This window comes from Panthera uncia, chromosome E3 (assembly GCF_023721935.1).
Source record: "Panthera uncia isolate 11264 chromosome E3, Puncia_PCG_1.0, whole genome shotgun sequence".
NCBI lineage: Eukaryota > Metazoa > Chordata > Mammalia > Carnivora > Felidae > Panthera > Panthera uncia.
The window spans coordinates 31,955,187-31,981,254 of NC_064815.1; the positions used below are offsets into that span (position 1 = coordinate 31,955,187).

Genomic DNA, 26,068 nt, shown 5'->3' on the forward strand with positions numbered 1-26,068 from the left:
GCCATGACCTCTGCACATGGGAAGGACATATCCTCGCGTGGCGCGTGCACACCTGGATTTTAGACAAGGTGACGCACGACACATTTTGGTTGATGTTCACGTGACTTCAGCACCGACCTGTGGACCGAGTTTTTTGTGTTTTAACTTCAGCTTCTTGGATGGCGCTTGAAATACCCCATTTCTTCTCAACAGCAGCTCGGAGCGTAGTGAGTTCTGGACTTTGGATTTAACTAACGAACTCGTACAAGGATGGTGATAACGCAGGCTCCCATTCCCCAAGCACTGGCTATATCCCTGGCATTTTCTTTAGAAATACATTTAATCATCGCGAAAATTCCACCCGCCGTGGGCATTATGCCTACATAAACTGTTTCCAGATTATTTATAGATTCCCATTTTACAAAAGATAAACTGAGGCCCCGGGGTGGTTGGAGGAGCGAGGAGTGGGGCTTCTAGTGTTCGGTCAAGTGCGAATACCCCCACGCTGTTCTGCCGCTGATGTCCCGTGATGCAGAGTAACGGGGCTCTTTCTAAGCACTGATGTTTCCAGCTTCTTTCCAGGCCCTCCCTCCTGCTGTGGAGATGAGCCAGGCCAGAGAGCCCAGGACTTCCCACCAGCCCAGAGGGGACATCTGACCCACTTCCCGTTCTCTGAGCCAGCGGCCCCCTGTCCTTCCAGGTCAGAGGCTGTCGATGGCTCTCCAGGCCTCAGGGGACCTGGCCAAGGGCAGGGGGCGAGGCAAGAGTTAACAGGGCCGCAGGCTCTGTGTACTGTGGGCGTTCTCTTCTGCTCTGTGTCCTCAGGCCGGCTTCCATGGCGACTTCATTAGCAGCAAGCTGCTAATTAAATTTCATATTTATGGTCGGAAAATAAAATCATTGGACCTTTTTGAAATAGGATTTTATGAGTTTTAGCTCTGGCGCTGACTCAGCAGTCAAGGGCCCATGCTGTTTAGATGTACGGCTTCAAGGCGTAGATAAATAGAACAAAGAACACGGGGGAAGAGGTTGAATCCTGCGTCCTTGGGCGGGCCCGAACACGTTTCAGGGCCTTGGCGGGGCAGACCTGGGCCTCTGGGTGTGGCTGGGATACCGGGCCCCCCGTCCAGTGTGGGTGTGTTTTGGGTCCAGGGTCACCGAGCCCCCGCGAGGCTGTTTTTGTTGCAGAGCGGGATGGGGGGTGTGTGTGTGTGTGTGTGTGTGTGTGTTCTTGCCATACTAGAAAAATCGCTCTTTGTCTGCAGCTCAGACTCCAGCCTCACGGGGTGTGTGTGCAGGAAGCTCTCGGATCCTACTTCCTTTCACGTGTCACTTAGCGACTGGCCGTGAGACCTCAGCTCCTTCCACCCTGTGATGCCCGCACCCCTTGTGCCGTGCCCCTAGTGAGCCCAGTGGGCATGTCCTCATCCAGGCTGGGAAAAACTCATGCCCACTGCGTTCTGGTGTGTCCGGCGGGGAGGCTCTGAGCATCCTGGGGGTGGAAGGACGTCAGGGGCATCGGGCTCTACCCTGCAGCCTGCTCGGACGCCCTTTCTCATAAAGGGGTGGTTTCCCTCAGCTCGGTTCTGGTGGGTTTATCTCCGCTCGGAAGGAGCCGTTTCTCCGGGGAGGAAGGGACACGTGGAGTGTTGGAAAGTCCAGTGTGCGGAAGTCAAGGAGACCGGGATGGGTCCCCGAGCCTCCCTCCCCCCCACCGCCCCGTGGGGTCCGGGCCCTGCCGTCCACACCCTCTTCTGCAGCGTGGGGGGTAAGGCGACCTATCCCCCGGGGCGCCTGAGAGCAGCCTGAGAGAGTGCACACCAAGGGCCCAGCCAAGTCCCCACGTGGCAGGCACTGGGCCTTCCGTCCGTGACTAGCTTTCCTCCCATGAGCACTTCATTCTGCCTCAGCACGTCCATTCACAGACTGTGAAACAACAGTGTGGGTGGCCCAAGCGGCACCAGAGACCCCTCGGAAACCCGTTACCTTGTGCTGCGACCACCCGCGAGGGGGCTTCCTTTCCACTGATTTGCTCCGGAGTCGGAAGCCGTCACTCAGTTGATGTGATGCCCGTGGCGGGGCAGGTGGAGGGCGGGCCTGGCCCTGCGAGGGACACACACGAGCCTGCCTTCTATCCCACGCGGAGCCGGGCCATTAACCCTTCCTGCCGCTGCCCGCGTGCTGTGGGCTGCACTCTGCGACCCCTCCCCCCAATTCAGGTGTGAAAGCCCTAAGCCCCTGGGGTGGGGGGCGGGTATTGGAGGCAGAGCCTTTGGGAGGAAATTAGGGTTGGATGAAGTCGTGAGGGCAGGGCCTCGTGATGGGATTAGGGGTCTCGTAGGAAGAGGACGAGGCAGGGCTCTCTCGTTGTGAGCACACACCAAGGACAGCCCACGTGAGGACACCACGGAAGGGCGGCCATCCACGGACCCGGAGGAGATCTCTCACCGGACACGGGATCTGCTGGCACCTTGAGCTCGGACTCCCCAGGCTGCAGGACAGAAAGAAATGCACACCAGTTGTCTAAGCCGTCCGGCCGGAGGTGTTTTGCGGACTGAGACACGGTGTGACCTCAGGCAAGTCCCCCGACTTCTCTGAGCCTCGGCTTCCTGGCGGTCACGGCGGCGCCCACACGGGACCGCTGGGGAGTTGAAGGTGTGCCATCAAGGAAGGCTTCCCTGCCGTGGTGCTCACGTAGGGCACCGCTTCCAGAACCAAAGGACGAGGGAGGACAAGGATCTGGCTGTCCCTGAGGGGCTCTCCTGCAGACCGCCCCCCACCCAGAGAGGAGACACGCGTCCCCTCCTTCCTCCTCTTTTCAGCTCAAGCCACCAGTTAGGCCGTCAGCACCTGGAACGTAGGAGCGTGACCGCGAGATGCCAGAACCCTTAATGTCCTCAGGAAGGAGGCTGTCGCTCCGGGCGGAGCACGGCGGGGCCAACCCCGATGGCCGGCCACGTGCACACGCTGGGCTCCTGTCTTCCAAGCATCACTTCATCCTCACACCCCGTGAGGCGGCACTTCCGTCGTCCCCATGTGACTGGAGAGACTGAGGCCTCGGGGGATGCCCTGCAGTCCCGCCAGCCGCACCAGAGGCTGACCCGAGCCGGTCTGTGGCCCCCTGACCTTAGACTTCTGCTTGCTGTGGAGGATGGGAGCACAAAGAGAAGACGGGGGCCGGTGGTCAGTTCTGAGGGGCGGTCACCCCTGGCTCCTGCAGGCTGAGCCCTGCCGGCAGCCCCCTGCCCCTCCCCCTCCCCCTCCCCCTCCAGCCCTTCAGTTTGGGCAAGAAGTCCCCAGGGTGCAGCCCACAGGGACTTCGCGGCCCCCTCTTGCTCCCGTGAAGTCTGCTCATTCAGCTCTCCCCAGACCCAGCTTTTCGACCTCCGTCTCCCTGCCAGCCTCTCGCCGAATCAGGGTCCCATCCCGCCCAGTCGCCACGTGGCCCCGTGGTAGCCTGGCTGCGGAGTCCTGCCCACCGCCCTGCTGGGTCCTGTCCGGAGGGGCCCAGGAGGAGAGCCCGTGAGGGGTGGGCAGTCAGGGAGAGCTTCCCGTGGGAGGAGGCGCTGGTGACGGAGGGCTTGGAGGCCCGATAGGAGTTTGGCTGGGAGACGTGTTGCGGGCCGTTCGCTTCACGTAAGCTGCCGTAACCAAATACCACAGGCCTCGCAAACTACCATGAACAGGTTCGCTCGAAAGAAAAGAGACATATTCTCGCAGTCCTAGGGGCCAGCGGTCTGAAATCACGGTGGGAACAAGGCAGGGCCCCCTTCCTCCAGAGACTCCAGGAAAGGATCCCCCCGACTCTTGCAGGTCTCGTGGCCCCCAAGTTCCACGGCCCGTGGCCACCTCCCCCACCTCTGCTTCCATAGTCACGTGGCCGTCTTCCCTTGTGTCTCTGTGTGTGTCACTGACTCAAGCCCCGCCCTAATCCAGGGAGACCTCCGCTTCCGTACGTCTGCAGACCCCCCGTTTCCAGATACGGTCGCATTCTGAAGAGGGGGGGCCCTGTGCAGCCCAGCACACCGCGGGGGGCATCAGCGGATGACAGCTTCAGAGAGAGGGAGAAGCAGGAGCCGGGGCCCCGCGAAGGGACCGTGTCACCCCTCCATGAGCAGAAGGCTGACGCGGGTGCAGAGGAGTGGGACTCGGAAAACAGGGCAGCGGTCGCGTAGGGAGCTGGGTGAACACCGACCACGTGACCCAGCAGCCCTGAGCCTTGGCGCTTCTCCCAAAGAGGTGACGGCACCTGTCCACGCGAAGATTTGTCCAAGAATGTCCCGACAGGGGAACCCGGGAATCCACCCGCAATGCCCACCAACAGGTGAAGGGATAAACTGTGGGACGCGCATCAGCGACGACGCTCTGTCACCGGGACCAGCCAGTGACGTGCACCACACGGGACCAGCCAGTGACATGCACAGCCAGTGCCCCGAGGTACTGAGGCAGCAAGCCAGGCCCCGAACAGCGCGTGCTCTGCTCCTTCAGTTTTCTGTCACAGAAATCACAGTCCTGGTGGCCACTGGCGTGGGTGCACGGCACGGAAAGGGCCGTGAAGGAACCTCTGGGGTGCTGGCCACGCTCCGCTTCTCCGTGGGTCATAGGGTGTCTTCTTTCCCCAACTCCTTGAACGGTGTCCTTGGATGCACGCGGCTCACTGATGCTACCGCAGTAGCTTAGGAAAGGAGAGGGGACCGTAAGTTCTCTGGCCACCGGTACAGGCGGGGACACAGGAATCAGGCCGCAGTGGAGTCGGACCGTGGCGCCCAGGCGGAGACACTGGTGTCCAGCTGTGGAGGGACCGGGGTGGGGGTGGGGGACGTTGCAGCTTCTAGGAAGGGGCGGGGCTGACCTCCCAGGCGTGTGCATACATCACCTGGATCCATCCGCCCCCAGCTTCCGTTCCCCTATTTCCCGAGAGGACACGGCCCTCTGCTCCCCCAGGGGAATGGGGTGATCGGAGCTCACCGCGGGGTGAGAGGGCAGAGGAGACACGGGTGCTCAGGGAGGAGCTGGGTCAGTGCCCCACCGTGGATGCTGGCCTGTGTCGAGCAGAAAAGAGTAGCAGTGTGTTAGGTTCGGGGCAGCTGGGTGTGAGGCTTGTGGAACGTCTTCCCTGGAACATTCTAGGCCCCACGCTTCCCGCCTGCGGCCTTCCCCCTCGGTGCAGTTCGTAGTCAGGGGACCGTGGTCTCCTGGGCAAGGTCGGGCACGGCAGGAAGAGAGAGCAGGACTGACGCCAGGCTCCTGCCCGATCCTCCCTCCCCTCCTGCACCCCCTCCCCCCTGCGCCCCAGAGGCAGACGCGACCCTGTCTGCCCGAGAGAGCCCGGCCCCCCCGGGGGGTGTCTCCCCCCCCCCCCCCCCCCCCCGTAGAAACTCACCCACAGACTCTGCTCAGAACAAAAATAAAAAGGGAAGTATGGCAGCGCCCCCACCCCCCACCTCTGCCCCTAAAAATAGAGGCGGCCTCCCAGTGGGGTGTTGTGTGGGCTTCCGGGAGAGGCCACGGTTCCGTGCAGCATCAGCATGTTCTGGGGGCCTGGCAGGCAGCGCGCTGGAGGAGAGGGAGTCTGAGGGGACCACGGAGGGACCCCAGGCAGACCCAGGACAGAGCTGGTTGCAAACACGTGAGTATATTCTCCAACCGGCAGGTCCTTTAGCTCCGAGACACGTGTGTGCTGAGCCAGCAAAGCCCCAGCGGGAGCCGTGTGGGGCCGGCTGCGGGGGGGGGGGGGGGGGGGGCCGTAAGCCCCGCGCCCCCCACCCTACCCTCTTGCTTCGTCCACACCGTGTGTCTAATGGCTCCACGCATGCTCCCTTTCGTTTCTTAATTTCTTAAACAACACGGTCGACTCTCAAACAGCCGGTGCCGGGGCGACTAGTTTATGCTGTCACTTTGATCGCACAGAGCGTGGAACTGAGCCCAGAGAAGGCCCCTCCGTCAGTGCCTGGTGATTGACTTGGACCAGAACGCTCGCATCTTTATGTGCTGGCTGCTCAAACTTTCTTCTGATGGAGGACAGTGCCCAGCGTGGAGGAGCGGGCGTGAGAGCAGAGAATGTGCTCTTGTTGGGGGCAGTGAGGTGCCCGAGGCCCCCCGCTGGAATTGTCTGCGGCGTCTGCCCCGGAAGGTCGGGCTCTTGCCTTTATGTGAGGCTCACAGCCCCGCAGCCCTCCCCGGGGTACCCTGCAGACGATCCTTCCGAGGTTTAAGATTCCGTGTGCAAAGAAAGGAGCCTGGTGCTCACTGTCCCACAGCTGACCCAAGGCCCGGCCCCTGCCCACAGGCATGTGGACAGACGGAGACCCTGGAGCCCCGAGCCCAGCGGGAGACTTTGACCAGAACCCCAGGGAGAAAAGGCAGAGTGCACTGTGAATGGCTTTTCAAGGAGCAGAAGGAACAGGGCCCGAGGGAAAGCCCCCCCCCCGCCCCCCCGCATCTCCTGGAGGTCTCAGAGACACTTCCTCATTTCCTCCTGAAGCACTTCAGGAACCCAATAAGCCCTGCAGGGTCGAAACTGCAGGTCTCGGGTGGCTTGGGCTTATGAGAAGCTGTCCTCTGCTTCCAGGAGGTCACGCTGACATCACGGGTTCGAAGAAGTCCGCCAGGCCTCAGGGGCATCCTTTAAAATGAGAGACCATGTAAGGTCGCGGGTGTCTCCAGTCACACAGCGGAGAGCATCCCTCGGTGGAGCGGGTCCCACGAAGGCCGGCCTGGCCTACGACACGGCTGGGTAGCGCCTGGCGGGCGGCCTTCGAGCCTGGCTTTGCAGAGCTCCCCACACGCAGGCACAGAGCCCATCCCCCACCCACTGCTGCCGACACTTGCTCCCAAGCCTCAAGTCCGCACCGATCTACGGTGTCTGGGTGCAGTTTGGTCGGGGCGCCTTACGTAATGATCGGTGATTCCAGCCATTTGACACGAGCCAAAGGAAAAAAAAAAAAAAAAAAAGTCTCCCGGCTGGCATCTGATTTTATGAGCTTTGGCTTTCATGGCAAGAAGCGAGAGATGATCTCTGGGCGTAGAGATCCCCACATTCCCGGGCCTGCTGCTCTCGGAAAGCGTTTCCATTGCACCGTGTAGGGAGCACAGGCCATCAGAAAACCAGGGGCTCGTGTGCACCAGGGCCTGGACACCCGCCCCACCGCCCCCAACCCCAACAGGCTCATTTACAGACACTCTTACGTAACGGATCAGTAAGAAGGAGAGACACAGGACGGGACTCTCTCCTCAGCAGCAAAATCGGAGTGTCTGGAGATGTTTGGTAACGGTCTCATCCCCACCCCGCTTCTGGTGCTCAGATAACGTGGAACATGTGAGTCTCGGTGTTTCCACGTTTCAAGCTGCCTGGCGGCTTGAAAACAGGTGAGCTGACCTACGGGAAATCACTCAAGTTCACGTGCTCCTTGCCACGGCCTCAGGAGCCCCCGCGCCCCCACCCAGGGGACTGACCCAGGGACACTAACACGGAAGCAGCCCTCCCAGACCAGACCCCGCTTTCCCTTTCCCGCCCCCGCCCACCCCCTCCCTGCTCGGCTGTGTCTTGCTTCATTTCTCTTCCCTTCCCTCGCCGTGCACCTGCGGGCACTAAATAAAACTCTGAGTTCCTGTGCCTTTTTCTCAGCCCGTGTCCTCGCCTCAGACCTCACACCCCGCCTCCTTTTGCTGCGTCCGCCTCCCTTGTGCCTTTTCCTGGACGCGCAGCCCGCAGACGTCACTCCTGATTTCCGCACTTCCCCGAGCCCAGGGTTGACTGACCCCCCCCCCCCCACCCTGGGGCAGCGGTGAGGGGCGCGTGCACCTGCCTCGCCCGTGGGGCCCCTCTCATGTCTCCATCTGGGTTGATGGTACCTTCCCGGCCAGGCTGTGTCAGGGCTGGGGTTAGTGTTGGTTCGGGACCAGCAGCTCACGTGTTCCAGAAATTGGAGCTTTTTATCTGTTTGATCAGATTTGGTTGAGGGAAGTGAAATTCACGTAATGTTCACCCCCCACCTTAAAGTGAACAATTCACTGGTGTTTAGCATGCTCACGGGGCTGTGCAGCCACCACCCCCACCCAGTTCCGAAGCACGTCCCTTGCCCCGAAAATAAAGCCCCGTATACATCAGCGGCTGCCCCTCCGTGTCTGCCGGCCCCCAGCCCCTGGCCGCCACCCACCTACTGTCTCTCTGTGGGCTTCCCTCCTCTGGGCATTTGAAGGTATCCTGCCGCTCGTGGCCTTTCGAGTCTGGTTTCTTCCACCCTGTGTGACGTTTGCAAGGTCTGTCCATGTTGTAGCACGGATCAGCGCCCCGTTCCGTCTCGTGGCTGAATAGTATTCTGTCGCACGTACAAATGTCTTCATTTTAAGAGTCACTGGCTTCGAGGGCTCACGGCTGCCGGGACTGGGAAGGGGAGCGGGGCGCAGGGAGGTGGGAGGGGGGACCTTGCTGGGCTTCTCGATGCAGCACCCAGCAGAAGCAACCTGCGACGGGGGTCTCGGCCCACCGCCCTGGCCCGCCCCGCCGTCCGTGCAGCCCCGCGGAGGGCATGTTGGGGAAGCCAGCATCTCTGGCCAGCCTCCCCAGGCTGCTGCTGGCTCTGCTCCTGAGCACATTATCACAATTAATTACAGCCAGCTCTCGATTCTCTCAAGTAATAGGGGACCCGAGTAACACAGAGCTCATTGAAATGTGGGGCTGCAGGGGCGGTGGGGAGGAGGGGCCCCATTCCGTGGGGAAGCTGTTGATTTTGCAGTTAATTAGGAGTAAAGAGACCCTTCCTGAGTCCTTTCCTCCTTCTCTGTGTCCCTCCCAGAAGCCTGGCGTTTAATTGGACGTACAGACTTACTCTGCTCCTGACCCAGCGGATGCCCAGTGAACGCATTTTAACTAACCATCCCCCCCCCCCCCCCACCCCCGCCCCCGCCGGCCATCTCTTGTCAGAATGCTCCAGGACAGGACATCTGACCCGTGTGAATTTCACTCCTGTGCCCGCCCAGCCTGGCGTGGACCGCGGGCTGTTGTAATAAGTGTGCTATCGGGGGTGCCGGATGCGGGCACCATGCTTTATCCTTCCCCAAAGGTCTGCGGTAAGTAGTGACATTACGAGACGCACAGAAGGAGGGGAATGGACTAACTCAGGCATCTGGAACCCCCACAAACTGGGTCATCGGTCCCAGAAGGATCGGGACGCGGTGCTTTGCCCCGGGGCCCTTCCTGAGCGAGCGGCATGCCAAGTGTGGTCAGACGCGGCCCCTGTTGTGCTCCCGTCGCGCTTGAAACTAACGCCCGCTGACGCGTCCTGCGGCTTCCCCTCAGCGTCCCGACTGTCCCTTTTCTCCCGGGACCGTGAGCTCGGTCTAGCGTAATCCTAGGTGAGGTGACTGGAGCCCCCAGCGTGACACGAGTTTGCCGAGGGTCTCTTTCCAGCCTTGCTGTGCGACCGCGAGCGTCAGACTCTGCCCGCCTCCGCCCCTGCCGTCTGTGGTGGGTTGTGTTACTGAGTCACTCCGTCCCCTCCTCTGCTGTCGAATGAGTGCCCACGACACAAGAGGCACGGAGGCGTCGTGCCCCGCTTCGTCCAGGAGCGCGTCCCCTGAAGGTCAGCTGGTGACCTTTCACAACGAGGGAGTGAAGCCCTCCGCGTAAGTCCGGAAGATGCTGGCTGGTGTGGGTTATCAGTTTTCAAAGAATTAGGATTCCAGACTGAACCGAATTCCCGTGCACCACCGGCTAGAACGGGCTGTCCTTGGTGATGCAGAAAGTCCTTCGGGCTGGAGCGGGGCGGGGCGGGGGGGGGGTGTGTGTGGGGGATGGGGGGCACATTGCGAGAAGAGATGGCCGCCGTCACACTGATGCCACATTCGGGAACGCCAGCGAATGAAAGAGTCCTTCTTCCCGACAGAGTGTAGGACCAGCTGGCTTTTCTGCAGCTCACCCGGCTGGGGTGGTTTGTGACCAGATAGCTCTGTCCCCGCAGGTCACAGATTGGAGGGACGTAGACTGTAGACTTCTAATCTGTGACTGATGGAGAGGCCAAGACAGATGGGCGCTCGGTTCCAAACTGCAGGCGCAGCAGAACGAGCCGGGTGCAAACGAAGGGCGTGTGATCCCGTCAGCAGGCTGTCGTGGCGAAAACCCTCAGCACGCGGCGGACAGAAAGGTCTTCCCCGCTGAAGGGAGGAAGCTGAAACAAGGAAAAGACAGCCGGCGCTTATGCCCCGGAAATCGGTCACTTCGTGAATGTTAAATGCCCGTTTGTGCGAGAGACTAGCTGGGGTGCAGGGCGTCCGAGGAAGTAAGAGAGGGGCCCCTCCCGGAGGCCGTGAGCAGCACGGCGGGCTCGGCGAGATAGATGCTAACGACGCCCGGTGGGCGAGTTGCAAACCAGAAGCCCAGACACAAGGCTCGAAGGCAGATCTTTGACGTTTTGCTCGAAGTTCTGCCCGTGCAGGTGGTTTTACGGGACGTCCAGGCAGACCCCTCGTTTCCATCTCGAGTTTCCCGTTGGCTTCTGAAGGGCTGGACTGAGTGATTAAGTGCCTACTATGTGCACGGTAGCAGCCCTAAGGTGTTAGAGGTGCTTGTGCCACTCTGCAGACCAAGAAATGGGGCTCAGAGAGGTTAAGCCACGTGCCTCCAGCCACACAGCGGCAAGTGGCAGAGCAGGAGCTCACATCCAGGACCCTCCCTTCGGCACCGTGTGCTTTCCACCGGGACGCACACTGTTATCTCCTTATTCAAAGGTTGTTTGGCACGGCTCTCTTTTTAGAGTCGAATTTCCGTGATCCTGTGGCCACAGCCCCCATCTTCTTTGGGTGGGGATGCCACTTGTCACCAAGGAGCGCGGTGTACTTTAACCTCGCAAGGACCTTCCTTGCGTGCGGGTCCCTCCAGCGGGAACCCCGGCCACGCAGCGCTGCTGGTCTACACCGAAGGAGTAGGGACCGCCTGTCCGTCTGTCCTGCTGCCTGCAAATCTGCCCAGGGAACCGATGTCGGAGAAAGTACTGCTCTGACCTCAAGCCTCAAATACCTCAGGGTAAAAATAGGAAGGTCTGAGGCCCGGATCACACCTGAGGCTGCCGCTTCCTGCCCCAGGGTCTCGACCAGACCTGAAGGCCTTTTGAGAAGAAGTCTCCACAAGCCCCGTGCAGCCCCCGGGGAAAGCCAGAGCCTCAGGCCCCCGAGTGGCCGCCCTCCCGAGCGGATTTCACTCCCTGATCTCACTCGCCGGTGCTCTTGCGCGGACGCGGGTGGAAGCAGCGGAAAGCCGGATCCAGAAACACGCCGCCCGCGACACCCCGTCTCCGTTCCCGTAGGAGGAACCTTGAAATCTGCCTCCTTCTAGACACTAACCCGCTCGGGGATCGAGATCGTCGGCAGAGTTCTTTTCAAACGTGGAAACGTGTTTAGAGGTGTCGCTGCCTTTACCGGTTCCCTTGACATTTCACAAACTAGACGGCCCCACGGCGACAGATGCATCTTAAGCTGTTTACCACATCGATGCTGAGTGTATTTTCGGTGCGCCTTAGAAATGCAGAAGAGAGAGACCAGTGCACCCGGCTGCTGGGGCCTCAAAGCAAGCTTGTGAGGCTGCCGACCAGCCTTCCTCCCCCTCTTCCTCCCCGGCCCGGCCTCCACCGCTTCGTCCCATGGACCATCATCCCCACTTTGCTCTGGACATCCCTGAATTTGTCACCTGTGTCTTCTCACGAGGACAGTCTTCTCCCCGCTGAACCTCCTTGCTGTGAGCTCCTGCTTTTTCCTACTCCTGTCTTTCACAGCTAATGCCTGTTGACTCACACGAGAGACCGAGTGGGTAGGGTTCCCTCTGTCCTGCTCGAGTCCGCCCTGAAGTGTCCTCGTTCCCAAACCTCACAGGTGTTCCCCCCAGAGAGATGTGCAGAGGCCGGTGGGCCCCCCACACCCTCCATTCTAACTTGGGCTCGTGCTCCTGGGGGTTCTGGGGCCAGCCAGCAGGACGAGGAGGAGGAGAAGGGGAAGATTCACGGTCCGGATGTGGCTCCCACAGAACCTTCCCGTCTCGTTCCCGGCTGCTCTCCGGGTGGGGCTCTTACTTCATGACGCTGGTGACGTTTCCTATGAAATGCAAGGGCCCAACCCTTTCCCTCGGCAGGTCCTCGCCCCACCCACTCACACGCCAGCCCCAGGAGCAGGAGGATTCTGTGTAGGGCAGTGTCCTCTGTCCAGTTTCTTCCCTCCCAGACCGCCTCCCCAACTCCCCAGATCAAAGAGTAGCTTGTGCTTTCCTCCCACCTCTCCTGTGCTAGAATTACATCTCTCCACGACGCACGCACCAAAATGCATGCTCCACGTCCTGCTTTGGGCCACCCGTGCGTAGTAGAAACCCCACGCGTCCGGGCCGGACTCTGGAAGGACACTTCGTTCGTTCGCTCTCTGGGCAGCGCTCACCCTGTGCCGCGGTGTGCTGGAGACTCACGGGTGGGCACAACGCAAGCCCTCTCCCGGAACTCACAGCGGGCGTGCAAAGGAGTGACAGCAAAACCGGGTTAAAAGTACGGGAACGTTGGTCCGTTCTGCAACAGGGAGCTGTGTCCCGCTGGGAGGGGTCTGGCAGGGTGGCCGCCTGGGCTGAGTGTGGCGCCTGCTGTCACCAGGTGCTCCTTGGGTAGCAGACTACTCAGTACAGGTCTGTGGCCACGAGATGTTCTTATCATAATACCTTAGGTCATTAGAGTGTTTGCTTTAGCAATCGTTTATTGAACAGCCGCTACGTGCTTGCACGACAGCAAACCCAGCCTTGACGTGAGGCGTTCAGAGGGACCGTGGACTCTCCAAGCTTCCCCAACCCAGATGATCCGATGAAGATTCTGCCGATGGAAAGAAGTCCACCGGGCCCCCAGGTGAAGCCAAGGGTCTGTCCTTGAAAGCACAGAAGACTGCTGAACCAGAATCAGCTGGAGGTCTTGGTGACATAACGGTCCCCGTGGCAAAGGCGATTTGCTGACCAGGCTTCCGAGGCAAGAGCGGGAGACAACGGTATTTCATTGTCACCAAGGTCTCCCCCCGCCCCCCACCCCGGCCAGCCCCACAGCAAGGCCACACTTAGGTTTGGTCCCGCCGTGGCTCCCGGAGACCATCACAGCTGACAGTCGGCTGTGTGCACGGCTCTGGAATCCGAATGGAACAAAAGCTCATAGAGAGCCAATGGGATAAATTGACACACGTTTCAGAACAATTTTAATCTGTCATTCCTAATTGTGCATCTTTCAAATGCTTCTCTGCGGTCGTGGGAGGGAAATGAGAGCTGGAGGGAAGCGGTGTCCTTCGGTAACGCAGGAGGTGGGCATCCTTGCAAAGATCTTGGCCTCCGTGCACGTCGGGACCGGCTGTAGAAGTTGGGACGGGAGACGGGCCGGGGGATGGGGGAGGGGGTGATGCTTGCCACGGTTTCGGTCTCTGCTTTCAGTAAGCGTGCCGTGCTCCCCACCGCCCCCCAGCCCTGACTTCTGATGTTTACATCCCCTTCCTAGAAGATACCGGGTTGAGACATTTTTATCGCACAGAAAAAACCATTGGCCCTTTGCCCGCATCACCTGAAAGTCGATGGATGGGCTCAGCACCTTGAGGAGCTCCGGGTGTGAATACAGGGGTCCTGGTCCCCGAGGAGGTGGTCGGGGGAGACTGGTGACACCCGGGGTGGCAGCGAGGAGCTTGGCTGTCGTGAGGGCGGGCTCCTGGGGAATAACGAGGGCTGACTGAGAGAAGAGAGAGATTCTGGTGGATGTGGCAGAGGCTGGAGTATGTGACTGGAGACCGAAAAGTGAGGGGCCCGGCCCAGGATCCGAGGCAGGACCGCGCCGGGCAGAGGAGACGAATCACCCAGCCTGTCTGCCGCGAGCCAGGAACATCATCTGTTAGCACTTCCTGGGCTGCTCCTTACCTCCTCGTGCACCGCTGACCCTGCAGAGGGCCTTGTGCTCCCCCTCCCTGTGGCTCTCTGTGCACAGGCTGTACGTGTCAGCCCTTACTGACCTCCCACTTACTCTGGTTTTGTATCTAGAAAAAAAGAAACTGGAGCAAATAGACAGAAAAGACAGTTGCTCAGAGACTGGGACTCAGAAGGCTGTGGCTGGGATCAATAAGACTTTCTTAGAAAGCTTGGATCTTGTTTAAAACAAAATCAGAATTTTGTGTAAAAGGGATACTAGTGATTTTGTTCTTCTCATGAACCAAGAACTCAAAGGTTAGCTTGGGCCCAAAAATGCTTGTGGTGTCCTAGGAATCCATACATAGAGTGTGGCCTGTTGTCCTCATGCTCACAAGATGGCTGCTGAGTCAGAGCATTGCATCCACATTCCAGGTAGAAAGACAGGGACAAATAAAAGGCTCTTCTCCCCTGATTCCGCCACTCACCCCTCAAAGAGCCCTTCTAAATGCCTCCAGAAACTTCCACTTACATCTCCTTGGCCAGAATCGTGTCACATAGGCATCTCTACTTACCAGAGAGGCTGCAAGCACCGTTTTTCAACGGGCACAGGAGTGCTCCCCACAAAACGGGGGCTCTGTCAATAGGTAGGAGAGAACGCATGTTAGGTCAGCCGCCACTGCAAATTTAAAACAATTTGTAGGAATGGGGACTTTGGAGGAGGGGGGTGCGGATGAGCCCCACGGGAGGGCACGGCTCTGGTCCCTTTCCATAAAGCCTTGTGTCCAGGGCCACAGACACATAGGTGGCTGGACCAGGGTCTCTTCAGTCCTTCCACACAGGCCGTAGATCAGCCTTTTAAATAATTTTTCCCTTTTTTTTTTTTTTTTTTTTTTGGCCAGAAGTCCTTTCGGTTAAATGGAGGTTTCTTTGGAATAATTAAACCTTCCATCTCAAGCCTCACTCTGGCCATCCAGGCGAATCCATTAACCAGAGATGCATTTATCCGCCTGCCTGCTGACCCCCTTCTGGTTCCAGAGCTTTTGCCCCAGGGCAGCTCTCGGAGAGAGAGGAGGAGCCTGTGCCACAAAGACAGCTCTTTTCCGAAGGGCTGGGCACTCCCTGGGTTTGGTATAATAACAAGCTCGTTGCTTATTTTTATTCGGGATCTGATTTGTATTCATTCACCCAACAGATACATTCTGGAGCAGCCGTGGCTGCTCTTAAGAGTGAGAGCCCATGCTGAGTCCCGTGGGAGACGAGGCAGACCCGTGGCAGGGAGCAGAACCTCCCTGAACCTCTTCTGTAAAATAGACTAGTGGTATGTGCCTTCCAGGGTGGTCGTGTGAAACGAGATGGTAGCCGGCTATAGGGGACACTCCAGCAAAATGAGGGCGTAAGGCAGTAAAGAAAGATACGGAGCCCAGGAAGCAAGGAACCTAATTGGTCAGCTTCGATGCTTAGTGAATGTTGGCTGCGATGACTGCAGGTTTAACTAGGATCGGGTGACTTGGAGTCCGGGGGGCTGAGTTGGAAACCCGGCTCTGCCGCTCCGTGCCTGTGGGAATCTCACCCCTTTATGTAACGCTCTGATCCTGCCCCCTCCTCGTAAAGTGGGGAGGTGAAAACCTGCCTACGGAGCTCCTGGGAAGCGACATGACATCTGTCAAGCTCCCAGCAACTGTCGGCACTTCCGGTTTACGAAGAGGTGAGCTGTCTGGGAAAGAGATCGAGTGTCTTAAGTGTACAGACAATAGAGGTAACTGTTGGATTCTTTTTTTTTTTTTTAATGTTTATTTTTGAGAGAGACAGAGACAGCACGAGCAGGGGAGGGGCAGAGAGAGAGGGAGACACAGAACCCGAAGCAGGCTCCAGGCTCCGAGCTGTCAATACAGAGCCTGACGGGGGGCTCGAACCCACAAACTGTGAGATCATGACCTGAGCTGAAGTCAGATGCGCAACCGACTGAGCCACCCAGGTGCCCCGTAACCGTTTGATTCTTGATACTTGAATGTATGGCCCATATTTCCAATTATTGCTATGTTTTTTTTTTTTTTTTTTTTTTTTGCCAAGATCATACACATCACGCAGAGTTGAAATGTAAGGTAGGCTTGTAATAAAAACATCACTCCCCAGCCTAGTCATCACCGTCTCCAGGTCCTAATCCCCAGAAGCACCTACTCCTGCGTCTTCTCCATTGTTGTGTTTTCTTCCGCTATGTGCCTCCCTATTTCTAAGCGATCGGTTTGCATTGCTGTTTACCCACATAGCCATTCGAAGGCATTATTTATTATATGAGACATACTCTTAGGTAGATGAGCATTTAGCCCTCTTTTCTGAATACCGTACTCCGTGCACGTCCCTTTCCTCCATTCTGTCAGTGCATTTAGATCACAGTTTTATGTGTTACATTATTGTCACTTCGTAATACTGTTTATGTTGAGGCATGTTGTATGCTGTGAGTGTTTCTTATCTTTTTGCTTTTCTCCTGGAGTTAATATTGCCTTTTTTTTTTCATTTGTTGAGGTTTTGTTTTTTTTTTTTTAATGTGCCTAGCCTTCATTATTTTTTCATCTCACAGTCCTGTCATTTGCCTACCAAAATCATTTCCTAAATTATGAAATATATCATGACCATTCCATTTCTGCCCTGGTCACCTCCCTCTAGTGGCCTCTCTGTGATCCTGCCATAATCTTGGCCGGCTACCTCTTGCCCCGTCTCTCTCATCCTGGAATTTTCCTTGCTGCTTTGTCCAATTATATTTTCTGTTTCCTGAGTTGCATACATTCCTGTTTATTGTTTTATTCCCTCATTTTACCGGAGCATACCCACTAGGAGATTCTTGGGAAAGGGTGCATGGGAGATAAATGTTCAGAGTCTTTGCCTTTCTGAAAATAATATCGTTTTATTTTCACGCCTAATAGTCTGGGGACGGGGGTAGTAGAATTCTAGGCCAAAGAGTATTTTCCATCACAAATGTGAAGCCATTGCCTCATTGACTCCCAGCTCCCAGTATCGCAATCGAAAATGCCAAACTTACTTCTAGTCCTTTGTACGTGACCTGATGTTTCTGAAAACTTTGAGGGTCTTATTTCCTTATGGCCTGAAATTTCACAACAGTGTTCTGAGCAGGTTCTTTCTTCTCTGATTGTCCTGAGGATCCAAATGGCCATTGAAATCTGAAGACTCGTGCGCTCACGTCTGGAAAATCCCCCAATATTACTCCTCTGATAACTTCACCCCTTTACATCATATCCCCACAGACAAGATAAGAAAGGAAACATAACCTCTGCATTCTCTTTGCAGGTTTTCTACTTACTGGCTGCTAAGCCTAAATTAACCTCCTTTTCCCTGCCCTTTCTTGTCTTTCTTCTCTGTATTGACTTTTTCGAAGACTTCCTCAACGTTATCTTTCAAACTTTCTATTGGTAAAATGTCTGGCACTTTAATTGCTAACAACTCTTCCTTGTTCTTTGTTCCTTTTTCATAGCATCCTACTATCGTTTTGTGGATTCAGTATCTTTTTTCATCTGAATGGATTTTGATTATCAGGATGTGGGTGGCTTTTTTTTTTTTAAGTTTTCTCTTATTCTGCGCGTTGTCCGCTTCCTGCAGGTTCTTTGTATCCACTCGTCTCTCGATCTCTTCCTTTCGCATGAAGACTTACCTCCAACACCAAGCGACCCTTGGCTTGGCTCTCTGTTTATTCTTACGTAGGAGGCGACACAGTGGTGTGGCTTGTCGATTAAACAGCTTCTCTGTAGGCAAATGGGCTCCGACTGTGTGTGAATAAGACGCTAATAACGCACCAATGAGTTGATTCCTTTTTTTGCGACGCAGTATAGCTCTTCTTCACCCTGAGCCCATAGCTGCCATCTTAGAACTCGGTTTCCGTTCCGTCTGAAGTTTCCACGTGAAAGTGGTATTTCAGGGAGCTTGTGTACCTATACTTCGAGTTACAGTCCTTCTCCAAGTAAAGTTTTATTTTGTAAGAAGCAGGTGTAGGCGCCGTTTGGCAATAAGAGTCAGTCAGAGAAACTCGGGTCCAAGTCCCGACTCTGGACCCCTCCCACGTTTGGTTTTCTTGGCTATAAAATGGTGAGGATAGGAGCAGTAATAAAGTGCCACCCATCTCAGAGAGTTTTTGAGGTTTATCGGTTGCGTTTAGCAAGTGCCTGGCACACGGTTAGTCGTCTGTAAGCATCAGGGATGATGTTTCTGCCAGTGAAATGTTACACCCATACGGTAGTCTCTCAAGAGACGTATCCTATCAGTTTTCCCGACCTTACGACCCAAGTTCTTGAGGGTGTAATCAGAATTCTAACAGCAGAAATAGAAAGTTCAGCCTCAGTGCTGGTTGGCTCGTGTCTCACTTTTTCCAACCTGTGTTGACACGTTGGGTGCTTTTACAACCCCGTGCCAGTCTGTTCTCCCTTTCTTGCCATTAGAAGCCTTCTTACAGCTAATTTTGTAAAAAGCCTCTTCTTCTGGTTGTGAAAGAAATGCGTGTTCTCTGGCTCCTAAACGCCGATGCGGAGAAGTAGAATTTCCGTCCGCCTCTGCTCGTGGGCCTGCGGGCCGCCTACTGCCCTCCGCCGGGGCGCTGGGCCCCGAAGGTCACCTGCCGCCCCCAGCCTTCGCCCGGTGGCGCGTCCGTCTCCCGGCCCGGCCGCGGAGTAGGGAGGCCACGAGCAGACAAAGGGGGTGGGGTCCTCCGGAGAAGCAAGGCACTGCCACCTCCCCGGGGCCCGGGGGCCCGTGACAGCTCACTCCGATCCAAGCTGACACCCGACAAGAACAGCTTCTATCAGCCCCGGGAGATCTGGTGTCACCTGTGATTAATTCTCAAAGCCGAAACCAAGCATGTTCCTGATTAAACAGTGATGTCCCAGGGTCCCTGTCACCGCTGACTAAGAGCGGTCAGTGAAGGAGCAGCTGCCTGAAGCCCCGACCGCAGGGATCCCGGCAGCTGCGGGGCCGGGCGTCAGCCCCCCCCACCACCTCACCTTCTCAGGGGTCGTGCCTCCCCTTGCCCCCTGCCCAGCCTTCCTCGCCGGGGCTCCTGGAGTGACTGAGCCAGGCATGTGTGACGGCCTGGTCAGTCTCTGTAAGGAGCACCACCTTGGGGAAATCACAGAGCGTGCCGTGCTCCCACCCAGACCCACGGTGTGCAGGGGCTGAAGACGTAACTCACGGCGAAGGGAGCTCTCGTGGGCTCGGAATGTGGTTTGCTGCTCTTGACCTAATGAATTAGTGGCTGATTAGAGCTTCTCCACTCTGCAAACACTCCTATCAAAGGAGGACCTTCCTCCCTGGCCAGGACTAACCCCGAGGCCACTGCCCGCCCTTCTCCCCACCCCCAGATGTCTCGGGACGCGTGGCCACTGGCCTTCCAGGCTGGCCGTGGCCCAGAACAGAAACGCTTCTCCCCAGCAGTTCCTGGCCGCTGTCCCCTGCGTCACTGTCACCTGCAGAGACGTCACCGGGGATTTCCTCACCTTTTCTTCCAAAGTGGGGCATCTCTCTGATGCTTGAGTGGTTCTCTCTGTCCAACCTCCGCGCCTGTGCTAAGTCAGATTATCTTTCCTTGTATAGATTCCGGCCATCACAGCTCTAGACCCAGAGGAAGACTGGCTCGGGGAAGGACGGGCGCCAGCCCGGAGGAGTGGAAGTTGGACCTCCGTAACGGGACGGCGGCCCCCGTCCACTGAGCACCGACCACATGCCAGGTACTGTGTTTGTGTTGCGTCCGGTGTATAAAATACAAAGCGAGGCTTAGCTGAGACTTGACAGGGATGCGGTGGGGGGAGGTTCTAGGCAGAGGGAGGTGCAGTGAGCTGGTTTGGTGAAGAACCAGGGAAGGACTGGCCGGCCTGAGACGCGATTGAGAGAAGACGCTGGGAGCCAGCGGGAGGCAAACCGTGCAGGGCCTGGGGGCCAAGATCGAGACTTTGAACTTCACTCTAACAGCAACAGGGGGCCTCCTGGTAAGCGTTTCAGGTGAATGAGGGGAGGGGAGGCGAGACCAGCAGCTGCCACAGACTTTGTCCACGGGCAGGGCATCCCTCTGTCTTGTGAAAAAGTGAGCGGAGGGGCCCTTCCTGTAACACCCGGCCCGGAAACCTTGACCTTGCTTTTCCCGCTGTTTGTAAAAAGACTGATGCGATCTAGGGTTGGACTGAGGAGTGGGGGCAGGGCTGGCACCAGTGCTGGCCGTGACTGACGGGGACAGGGGACCATCCGGCACGATGGGCTGTCAGGGCCTCGCGTCCGAGGGTGCGTTTCTGGGCAGGCTGTTTTCAAGGAAACTGCCCAGGCTGGACACCAGCTGCTGGGTTCATTCCAGAAAACCAGGCTGAGTCAGGCTGAGTTATAGCGAGATGTGTGGGAAGGAAATACATCTGAAATTGTGTCCACAATGGTTTTTTCTTAGAGGCTAGCGACACTATCCGTGTGTTTTGCCCAAGAAGTACTGTGTGTGTGTGTGTGTGTGTGTGTGTGTGTGAGGGACAATGATGAAATGGACAGAGGTCCCCAGCTAAGCTGCACCCCAGTCCCCAGCATCACCAGCGTCCCCTGGGCGTCCCTGGGCGTCCCAGCTGCTGTGCTGCCCTCACCAGGAGAGCTGCCACTCTGGTTTTGACCAGTTCCTGGCTCCTCGGTGTGCTTTCGCTGGATCCCCTTGACCGCGTGGTCTAGTTGTGTATGGTTTAGAGACGTACGTGGACAGGGTTGCTTCGGGCGTGCTCTGTAACCTGCCGCTTTGCTCCGTGTCCCGACCCGAGGTTTGTCCACGTTGATGGGCGTGGCCTTGTCCTTCCGCTCCCACCACTGCCACGTGTGGCAACAGCCCCTCTCCTGCATGGGGACGTCGGTGTGCTTTCTGGGGTCTGGATGCACGATGCAGACCAGCCCTGCACAAGCCTGCTGACGTACCGGCTGGTTTCTCTAGGGGTCGATCCAAGGAGGGAAGCCTGGGTCGTGTGGCACGTGCATCCAACCTCCTACTAGGTCAGGTCTGCCTGTTTTCCAATCCCGAAGTGTATTTCAGCCACTACGAGATGCCGGGAGGGGAGTCACCGCTCACCTTGGTCTTTGGCCCTCGGGTGGGAACGCGTGGGCAGAGTCACGATTCCTAATTGCCGTGGATACCATTCAGTCCAGACGACTTGTCTGCAGACCCGGGATGATCTCACCCCCCTCTGGGTTGCTAGGACAATAGAAGGAGGTGACAGGTACGGGGCCTGGCACACAGCAGCAGCCCAGCCTGGGGGGCGCTTCGGTCCCTCTGGCAGGGTCCCCCCGCCTCCTCCGCAGTCCCACTTGCACCCCTGCAGCTGTCCGTGCAGGCGGCTGGCTCTCACGGCCACACTCGGTGCCTCATATGGGCAGGGACCGTGCGGGAAACGTCTTTTCATCCCCTGCCCCTGGGCTCACACTCCACCGTGGCCGGTGCTCACCCCGCTCCGCTGGTGGGGAAAGGGGTTTGTGGTGTTGGGCGAGCAGGCCCCGTGGCTCAGGGTGCTCAGCAAGCGGGCAGCTCTCGCAAGTTTTACTTGAGTGTGTGTGTGAAGCCGCCGAGGCGCACAGGGTATCGGTGACGGGGTGGATTGACACTAGGTCAAGGCTGTCATTTCCGCACATAGAAGGTGGGAGAGGCCCCTTCGTGTACGTTTGGGTGACGAAAGCTTTGCGCTAGCCATTTCCTGTTTCGTTTTTATCTTCCTTTTTCCCAGCAGAGCCCACGGACAGGCCTGCTGAGGTGTGGCCGCGTGCCCCCCCCACCTCCCCCGTCCTGGGAGGAGGGGTTTCTGTCACGCTGGGCCCGCTGATCACAAGCTCTACAAGTGCCCGCACAGCCTCCTGTGCCCATGAAGGGAGGCCGGAAATGCTTCTCGGCCAGACCTGCTTGTCTCCCTGTCTGGAGCTGCTGTTTAACTAATTTCCAGGCACATGCCTTTGATTCTCTTAACAAGCGTAAGCCTCTTAACTAGCTAAGCACAGTGCCTCTCAGTGCACTGTGCTTAGCTAGTCTCTGTATTAAGTGGATACCATTCACTAGTCAGGAGGCTTTGGGGTGCGTTAATAGTTAATCCAGTTTTCGATGACTTAGCATTCGATTGTATTGTGTGTGAGCCCAGTGGTGGGAGAGGTCTGGGGATGGATTCAGTGCCCAGGAGGTGATGTCGAGGACCCAGGTTCTTTGCGTCTTTTTCCTCTGCCACGCTGGGGGTGTTAGCTTTGGTTGTCAGGTTGAGTCCTCAGGTCACAGGATGGCTGCACAACCCCCAGCATCACACACACCTTCACCTGCTAACATCCAAAAGCTGGATGACAGTGTTCCTTCCTTGCATCCCTGTCGAAGATCCAGGAAAGGCACGGCAACTGTCCCCGGCACACGTTCCCCACCCCTCCCTGCCCCAGCTTGTGTGTGGCACAAGGCCCTTCACGTGCTTCTTAAACCACGGGTACAGACCAAACGAGGTCTGCCCCCTGCAGCTCAGAAGATGCCTGGCCTCCCTGAAGCACGAGGCAGCTGATTCCTGAAAAACCAGAGGATTCTCTAAGCAGGAGGGGTGGGGGCGGGGGGGACACGGGTGGACAACATCAGTGGCTCCCACATGCTCGCTAAATGTGTTGAATCGCGTGCTTAGGATATTGAGTCTTTAAAAATAGGCTAGGTAAGTACGTTCTGCTTTGTGAATAGAGATGGTCGCATGACTCTGGGTCAGGGTGAGCAGCTGCGGTGGGCCCGGTCACGTGGCACCGAACCCCAAGGCCACCACGTGGCCTGGCTGGCCGTGCTCCGTATCGGCCAGAGGGCTCGTAGCGGTCGGGACTTAGGCCTGCAAGCCAGGGTTGTTGTCTGTGGAAAGCTCCCTGGACAGAGTGGGGACTGGGTCCTCGCTTTTTTTAATAAAGTTTGTTTATTTACTTAGAAAGAGCACAAGTGGCGGAGGGACAGAGAGAGAGAGAGAGAGAGAGAGAGAGAGAGAGAATCCCAAGCAGCCTCCACACGGTCAGTACAGAGCCCGACGCAGGGCTCGAACTCATAAACCATGAGATCACGACCTGAGCCGAAGCCGCACGCTTAACCGGCTGAGCCCCCCAGGCGCCCCTGGGTGCTCGCTTTTAATTAGCTTAAAGCGGTTGCTTGTGACGTCAGATAGGTACGGTCCCTTGCGTTCTTCAGGTTGTGTATACGGAATCCCAGCTTCCAGCAGCTCTGATCCATGGGGAGACTCTCGGGGGCCTACGGCAGGGACCGGGCAGCACACGCGGCCAAGGCCGATGGGGCCGGAAGGAGAGAGACCGCTCCTGCCGCGTCTCCTGGGCCCGGGGGGCGTCTCCCCAAGGCCTCGCTCCGCGGACCGGCCCCCTCTGCCCGCCTCACCTTCTCTGCCTCCGCGGCCTCCAGCTGCCCGCGCCTTGGCCCCACGGCGAGCCAGCTCTGCTCACGCCCGCGCCGCCTTCTGCCCTGGTCCCCCCGACTGTCTCCTTGGCCCCGCATGACACCCCCAGCCTGCGGACCGGTCCTCGGTGAGGCAGGTCAGTCCGCGGGCCGGAGGGCTTACTTGGTGCAAACAAGCGGTCAGCGCCGTGGTCCTCTGAGACGTGAGTGGGGGGCAAACAGAGGACATTGATGTGTCTGCCGCGCCTCATGTGGCCGTCGTCTCTGTTCGCTTTTTTTTCACCCAGACCGTACAAGTAACGCACTCATACGTGCTCCGTTGTAAATACTAAGACAGTATGATGTCCGAGCCCTCCGTGAGCCCTAACCTCGGAACTTGCATCCCTCTTCCGGGACGCAGTCGGTATCATCGGGTTCTCTGGAACCTTTTCCCCCCCTTCCTCCCTCCCTTCCCTCTCTCTGCGTGCACGCGCACACACCCGTAGGATCACAGTCTCGCTTGGCGGAGCCTTACCTACGTGGCTCCACACAAATCCGGGGTTCCCATGGCCCCTTGTCGGCTTCAGCACTTTGCTGAAATGACTCACACACCCCAGAAGGACGTTATACTTCCTATTACAGTTTAAGGGGCGCAAAGAGCAGCAAGGGAAGGCGAGAGAGGGTGGAGTCCAGAAGGGGCCCGAGTGTGGGAGCCTCTGCCCCACGGGGTTGAGGTGTGCCACGCCCCCAGATGGCACATTTATTCGCCGACTCAGAAGCTCCTTGAGCCCCACCGTTGAAGGATTTTTCACAGGGTTTCATTAACATAGCCACGATTGATTAAATCATTCACTCCTGATGACTGAACTCATTTTCCAGCCTCTCTCCCCTCCCTGGAGGTAGGGATGTGGGGCTGAAAGTCACAGCCCTCTAAGCACATGGTTTTCCTGGCCTCCAGCCGCCACTGGAAGGTATCTCGGGGCCCCTTAGCCAGGAGTCACCTCATTAGCATCAGAGGACACTCATCACTCAGAGGGTTCCACAAGTCCTGGGAGCCTGCGACAGGAGCCAGGACGAAGACCAATTTTTTTTTATTATTATTATTATACCACATGTATGTATTCTGAAACCTGCCTTGCTTTTTTTTTTTTAAGTTTTATTTCTTTATTTTGAGAGGGGTTGGGGGAGGAACAGAAAGAGGAAGAGGGAGAGAATCCCACGCAGGCTCCACACCATCAGCAAGGAGCCCGACGTGGGGCTCAAACCCACGAACCACGAGATCATGACCTGAGCCAAAACCAAGAGTCGGACGCTTAACTGACTGAGCCGCCCAGGTGCCCCTGAAACTTGCCTTTTTAAAACCCAGTATGTCTTAGAATGTTTTTATGTCCCCACATCCCTTTAAGATGTTATTCCATTGGGGGGCGCCTGGGTGGCTCAGTCGGGTAAGCATCCGATTTTGGCTCAGGTCATGATGTCTGTTCGCGGGTTCGAGCCCCGCGTCGGGTCCGTGCTGACAGCTCAGAGCCTGGAGCCTGCTTCGGATTCTGTGTCTCCCTCTCTCTCTCTGCCCCTCCCCCGCTCGTGCTCGCTCGCTCTCTCTCTCTCTCCCAAAAATAAACAAACGTTAAAAAAAATTGTTTTTAAAGATGTTAATAGTACAAAAGGATTGTGGAGTACCTACCGGTAAGTGTCTCAGATGCTTCCATTGTTTCCTCCTACAAACAGTGCCAAGCGGACGTCCACGTAAAACATTGGGGAAAATTAAACATTTATCAGAAGAGAAATGGGTAAATAAATTATAGCAGATTTTTGCAATGGAATAATACATAAAACGGTCAAACTGAACACTTAACTGAATAGTCGCAGGCTTTCGTGCCCTACTTTTAATAACGGATGGAACCACTGGCTAGAAGACCAACAAGGAAACAGAGGACTCGACCAACCATGTGCACAGACTAGACGTAACTGACATCCATAGTGCACTCCACCCAACGGCGGCAGGACACCTGCTTCTTAAGCACACACCTGGAACACGGTCCAAGGTAGATCACACACTGGTCCACACAACGAGTGTCAACGAGCTTAAAAGGATTGAAATGATACAGAGTACGTTTTCCAACCACAACAGCACTAAATTGGAAATAAATAACAAAGAGATTTGGGGAATTCACAAACACGGGGGGACGTAAACATCACATTCCTAAATAACTAGTGGGTCAAAGATGGAATCAGAAAAGACATTAGACAACTTACTTTGAGGTGAATGAAAATAAAAACGCACCGTCCCGAAGCGTAAGGGATGCAGCTGAAGTGGTGCTTGAAGGGAAATTCGTAGCCCCAGTGTTTTTATTTAAAAAGATGTCAGTAACCTAGCTTTTCACCTTTTGAAACTAGAAAAAGAAGAGCAAACTAAACCCAAAGTAAGCAGGAGGAAGGAAATAATAAAGATTAGTACAGAAATAAGTGACTTAGAGGAGGGCAATAGAGAGAAGGCAGTGAAACCAAAAGTTGGTTCTTCTTGTTTTTTATTATTTTTTTATTTGAGAATATTTGACACACAAGGTTACACTAGCTTCAGGTAAAAAGATGGTCCTTTGAAATAACAAAATTGACAAACTTTAGCTAGACCGACCAAGGGAAAAAGAAAGAGGTCTCCCCTTCTCTCCCCCTCCCCCTCCCCTTGTATCCTTCCTCTCCCTCCCCCCTCTGCTTCTCACTCCCTCCCCCCTTCTCTCTCTCTCTCTCTCTCTCTCTCTCTCTCTCTCTCTCTCTCTCATAAGAATGACAGGCTAGGAACTGAG

The 26,068-nt window shown here is 56.7% G+C and overlaps 1 protein-coding gene across 1 annotated transcript in view; it reads left to right on the forward strand.

Moving 5' to 3' along the window:
* CARD11 (caspase recruitment domain family member 11) overlaps positions 1 to 26,068 on the forward strand; it is a 115,736-nt gene that overhangs the window by 46,887 nt on the left and 42,781 nt on the right. The window contains 1 exon segment of the mRNA XM_049639339.1: positions 19,469 to 19,602. Within this exon segment, the coding sequence (XP_049495296.1) occupies positions 19,596 to 19,602 (7 nt within the window). The 5' untranslated portion in view covers positions 19,469 to 19,595.